The sequence below is a fragment of the Ambystoma mexicanum genome, chromosome 2p (assembly GCF_040938575.1).
Source record: "Ambystoma mexicanum isolate Mex_15411 chromosome 2p, UKY_AmexF1_1, whole genome shotgun sequence".
NCBI lineage: Eukaryota > Metazoa > Chordata > Amphibia > Caudata > Ambystomatidae > Ambystoma > Ambystoma mexicanum.
In genome coordinates this window covers 103,546,420-103,552,419 of record NC_090923.1, presented here as the reverse complement: position 1 = coordinate 103,552,419, position 6,000 = coordinate 103,546,420, and the positions used below count along the sequence as shown (strand labels likewise).

The following is a 6,000-nucleotide window of genomic DNA, read 5'->3' as shown; positions in this document are numbered from 1 at the left end:
GGTCTGCAACCTTTGCCACTTTAGATATTTTGGACTACAATTCCCATCAGCCCTAACCAGCAGAGTGAATGGAATTGGGGCTGTAGATCAAACCATCTAGAGAGCCACAGGTTGCAGCCCTCTACTCTAGACTATACCCAACAATTGTGTTGGAAACGTACCGTGAAATGTTCTCTACATGCTATTGATATGCATTGTGTTATGCAGTGCATTAACTGTAGTCCTCTGAATAACCGGAGTTTGCGCCCAGCACCTGGAAATCTTGACAACACTAATGGTATTCTGGAAAAGCGGCAATCACAAATGCCATCATCTGTTGGTCTGAATTACACGCATACGTGCTCTATTGTCAAGCAAGGCGCTGTGGTGCCCTGGCTACAATGCTAAACTAGTTTCCAATGCCCCCTTCGGCTACCCTATTGTGATACTGGATACAATCCCTTTCTTTCTGAGCATTACATTGTAAATGTTTAGGAGACAAGCATGCACTGCGCCTTCTAACCCACCAAAACACAAATGCATAGCATGTTCACCATCACAATCTGGTTACAGATTGATCGATTCTCAACACGCCATCATTTTATCTACGCTATATCATGCAAGAGGTTCCCTGCTAAGCACTCCAGGGCCCTTGTTCGAGTCCCCATCCTAGTGCCATTAATGAAATGCAATGGAGCTTTAGCCCCAAAAAAAAAAAAAAAAAAAACACCTTTATGAAAGCAAACAAGGCATATATCCTAGACAGTGAAGACGTCACTATTGGGCACACACGCAGTTTATTGGCAAGATATTCACAAAGCAGACAATGGAGAAACTGGTACATTTAAATTACATTTATTGAATCCTTTGATAAACTTTGTTTAGATATTTCAGAAAACATAAGTACAGATTTGTCAGCACGTAGTTGTTTCGCTGCGCAGAGCCTATCCACCGTTTACAGTAAAATGGGAACACTGTCTCCAAATTCAAGGGTACACCACCCCAAGTCTCCATCGATAAAGTTGCTGTTTCTGGGAAGAACTTAGTAGCGGAGCCAGAACATGGCACTGCGGATACGGTTGTAGTCTGGAAGCTGCTCGATGGGACCTGGGTGTGTAAAAGTATGAGAGTCGCAATTATTCTTTGAGTTTACGAACATAAATTCATACATGGGCTGCAGAACCTCAAAGTGAAAACAAGTAATAAGCTCTAGCTACATTTGCACAGCACTAGAAACATCAAAAGCAGATGGCTTAACACGGGGTCGGGCATTGAGTATGCCGGCTAGGGCTGATGGGAATGGAACATATAAATCGTACATATCATGGATGTGCTTTAAGGCAGTCTTCTTAAGTGCTCCTTCATGATCAATATCTCTGGAGAAAACGGAATCCACTTTCTAGGAATAACTGGCTGAACTAAGAAGCCCATACAAATCAGCCCTCAAGGGTCCAGTGTTTCGAGTAACAAACAAGTAGGCTATGCACGAACAGTAAATTGGACCTAGAAATTAAGATGGAGGCACTGTTTCAGGCACTTCCATACAAAAGCTTACAACCACAACAAGGAATGGAAACCGAAGCACTGTCAATGAGAGGATAATTAGAGACAGGCTCGACAATGGAATAGCTTATCAAGGAGGATTGTGTGCATTACTGTTGCTAGACCCCAAGCCCTATGCAAGCAAAACACAAAGCCAACAAGTTTTCATTTTGACTAGATGTCGCTGGACAGCCGCAGGGCACACTTGGCAGGCCTGGCACTTTCCAGCTACAACCCCAGCATTCTCCCACAAGCGATGCATGGCATCTCTGTGATACAGCCAATGTATTGAAGAGCCTTAATTCCAAACCGATGGTGCAGTTATTTGCATTTTTATCAATTTGTGAGTGGTTATCAGTAAAAATTATAGATTTCTGCAAGCTCCACCACAGACCTTATGCAACGTCACAGATCCCAGATCAGGAATAATAAACCAAATCACCAATTCTCTTTGAATTCAAGGAAATGAGTGAAACTGAAGTCGCTGCCCTCCTTAAAACCATTAAACCCTCTAATTGTAAAGGTGATGCGTGTCCAGCACAGCTCATTAAAGACTGTGCCCCCCACCTTAGTACCTTTTATCACAGCATTCATTAACACCTCCTTCCAATCCGGCCATGTCCCATCTGACCTTAAGGAAGCCTGGGTCCGCCCGCTCCTTAAAAATCCATCCCTCTACCCACTGGTCCCATGGAACTACAGGCCCATCACCACAGTCCCCTTCTTCCTAAAAATTCTGGACAAAGCAGCCTATCTGCAAGTTCAGAAATACCTTGAGGATAACTGCCTTTTAGGTCTTCGGCAGTCTGGATTCCGTCCTCGCCACAGCACTAAAAAAGCTCTCCTTGACCTTAAAAATCAAATGGACGACCTTAGAGACGCAGGCAAACCTGCACTTCTCCTCCTCGATCTGTCGGCGGCGTTTGACTTGGTGGACCACAACACACTTTGTCACCACCTTGCCAAATCTGCCAACTTCTCCCCCAAAGCGTGTGAATGGATCACCTCATTCTTGCAAGATAGGGCTATGAAAGTCTTTTCCGACTCAACCTGTGCCACACCGAGCTTCATCAAGTGCGGAGCTCCACAGGGGTCCTGCATAGCACCCACCTTGTACAACTTGTTTACCAGGCCACTATTCAAATTGCTGGACGCCCTGGGCATCTCATTTACAAATTATGCAGATGATACACAGGTACTCATTGCCCTCTCGGGTGACTACCAGGCCGATACCATCACCAACACAAACTACTCTAAGATCCAATCTTGGATGGCCCAGAACTGGCTATGCCTCAACAGCGAATAAACAGAACTTCTGCCGATTGGACCCCCCTCCATCCTCAGCAAACTAGGCAATCAATACTCCACCTTCGCTGTCGACAACATTCCCATTGCCGTCTCCCAAACGTTCAAAACACTTGGCATCTACCTTGATTCAGACACGACCATGGATAGACAAATCAGCGCCATTGTTTCTTCATCTGCCTTTTTCTTCAAACTACTTAATGCAGCAAGACCTTTCCTTTCCCTGCCTAATTGCCTCACCACAGCTAGGGCAATCATCGGCTCACGACTTGATTACTGCAATGCCCTCCTGGCAGGGACCTCCAGCAAAAACATTGCCAAACTACAGGTGGTCCAGAACTACGCACTCCGGGATCTCCAGGAGGGACCACATCACTACTAGAAGGTAGGTGCACTGGCTGCCAGTTAAAGAAAGGATAATCTTCAAAACCCCCACACTCGCCCATATGTGCCTCCATGACCTAGCACCTGCCTACCTGGCCTCCAGAAATCAGAAACTCTCCTCTCAAAGGCCTATTAGAATGGCTTACACCAACATGATTACCACTCCCAAAAGCAGGAGTGCACGCGCATGTGGCACTAGCTTCCCTTCCATGGCCGCCTCATTCTGGAACTCCCTCCCCGCCCACCTCAGGATGATCGACTCCCATCTGACATTCCGTAAACCCATTAAAACCAGACTATGTTTGATTTGTCAATCTTAAGCCTCAGCCTATCATCTGCTTACTTAACATGCCTGTAACTAAGACCATCACTGTTTTAACAATTAAGCTTCCTTTCATTGACTTGCAAGCGCTGCGATGCCTGTGGGCTGTATGTGCGCTCTACAAATAAATAAACAAAACTTTATACAATAAGACATCCCATAACAGTAGGCCTATCACCTCAGAGGGCTTCTTCCAACAGCAACTGCCAGCTGGTGAAAGCCTCCGAGAATGTGGAACATCCCAACATTACCTGCAATAACAGTTGGAAAATTCACAGTGCCACAATTAAGCCATCGCCCCAGTGTCGGGAGTCAGGCAGGCTGCTCAGTCAGAGCGTAAGCTAGGGAAGAGCCCATGGCCATTACCAGCCCAGGTCTGCCCCAGAGTAAAGGGTGATCGCCATAAGCGGCCCAGGGTTCTCTGTGGGGCGGATAGTTTTCTCCTTTTATTTTTTCAGGTTTGTTTTTAAGCAAAGTAGGCTCTGAATGGCCTGCGCCCATCTACTTCCCTACAAAATAAGCCTAAAAAATAGAACCAGTAACGGAAACCAACCCTTTACCATTTCCAGGAGGCAGGTGGCGTGCTGTGGGACGGGGGGGATGAGCCTGTGTAAAGTACTCCAGTGGGGGTGTGGGGCAAAAGGAAGACGCGGCCAGGGGCACTGGCTAGGAATAAAATGACAGCTGGGCAGAAGGTGCAGGCAACAGGCAAGAAATATTGCCAGTTATTGGTAGATTTTGCCTGTGTTCAGAGTCAGGGGATTGTCAGCAGCTAGCCCGAGGGAACTCTAACCTAAGATGATGCACGTTTATTTGTTCTGAAAATTAACAGTTTTGCTCTTCAATACCAACACCTCTTTCTGAATACAATAGTGATTCAACTGGATCTATTCCCCAAACAAGGCAAAGTAACATGTTTCATGCCTAGAAGAAGCCTAACATAGCACATACACTCGCGCTTCGACCCGAGTAGAGACCTATAGTCTCAAATGCTCTGCTCCATTCAGTTCATTGTTCACATTTCAAATATCGCCCCACCTCTTCCGTTCAGACTTTAAACCTTGAATAGAAGCAAAAAATGTAATCTGTTGATGCCACCCAATCGTAAGCCAGCGTCCTGGATCAACCCATACCAGCTATAGCGGCTCCAATCTAGGCAGTATGTAGGCCCAAATGAAGTGTTCATCCTCTAACAGAAATAGTGACTGGCCCAAGGCTATTTAGGTGCATCATGGTAGGTATGCAAATCATTTCACGAATGACTGAATTCTGATCCATACTGCTGGAAAACACCAACTGAATATTCTCCTTAATGAGAACATGCATCTGCGCAACCAGATCATTACGTTTGGCTCGATTGATGTTAAGCTTAGCCAGTAATGTGAGGACCCAACGGAAACTTGCAATGACAACACTAAGAAAAACAAGCATTGATAAAGCCAACAGTTTAGGCTCGTGTGCATGCATGGTTTAGGCATGCTCCAGGATCTACCTCACCAAGAGATGGCAACATCTGGAAAATGGAATTGCTTCATATTAGGCAGTACCTGACAAAAGCATATATAATGCCCATACAATAGAAACATATTGGCTTTTGTTAGACACAAACTGATGTAGTAACAGACCACATGTGAGCAGTAGCAATGAAATTCGCAAGAACAAGTAGCAAAGTAACACTTCTACTCAAGGTTTCAGTCAGATATTTATCAATGTTTAAATAAGCCTTCTTTAAAAAGGGCAAGATATGTAACCATCAAATATACTTTTCTAGAATCAGCATAAGTTTAGTGGATACTCTTTAGAGATGCTTTTTTTTTTTTTTTTTTTTTTTTAGACACTTCCTACACCCAGAGGCGACTTCATCCACAAGGACAGTAATGGCATTTATAGATCTCTAGTACGCTTTGCAGATTGTAGGGTTGCAAAAAGGAAAGGTTAAACCGGTTGTCAGAGCATGCAAGTATAATTAAATCTTCCAATGAAGTCTAGATAAAACCTTTCCCAGCAATAACAGTTTAAACACAAGTTATCACCGCTGAGAGACAAATTATCAAGTCCATGGACTAGAAGAGTTTGCAGGGAGCCAGGACAGCCAAAGTCAATTAGAGCATAGTCTATGGAGCTGAGGCACTTCATAGTTAATAAAAGTCTTGCAAAGTTAGAGTTTTGAAGAAATCACTTGTAGGGTCACACGCCGTTAGTTGTGAAAAGCCGAGTTGGAATCAACTCTAAGGTAAGCCAATGCAAGTCTCCACTCAGAAAAGAACACCTCAAAATGATACTGAGGTAAGTACCCCAGGTCTAACAGTATCTCTTGTTTAAAGAAGAGTGGTCCAGCTGGATTCTGTTCTGTTGCAGCGATGTAGATCCTGTATTCCTGAGTCTCAGTCGTGCGGACAAGAGGGAGGATGTCTGGAGGACTCCTGCGGCAGCAATTTAGAGGTCGGCAGCTACGGGGCTCTTTTTTG

General features: G+C 44.8%; 1 protein-coding gene across 1 annotated transcript in view; it reads right to left on the bottom strand.

Moving 5' to 3' along the window:
* Window positions 1-818: 818 nt before the first annotated feature.
* The window catches only part of UQCRC1 (ubiquinol-cytochrome c reductase core protein 1), a 159,524-nt gene continuing 154,342 nt past the window's right edge, over window positions 819-6,000 (bottom strand). The window contains exon 13 of the mRNA XM_069643343.1: window positions 819-1,086. Within this exon, the coding sequence (XP_069499444.1) occupies window positions 1,022-1,086 (65 nt within the window). The 3' untranslated portion in view covers window positions 819-1,021. The remainder of the gene's footprint in view (window positions 1,087-6,000) is intronic.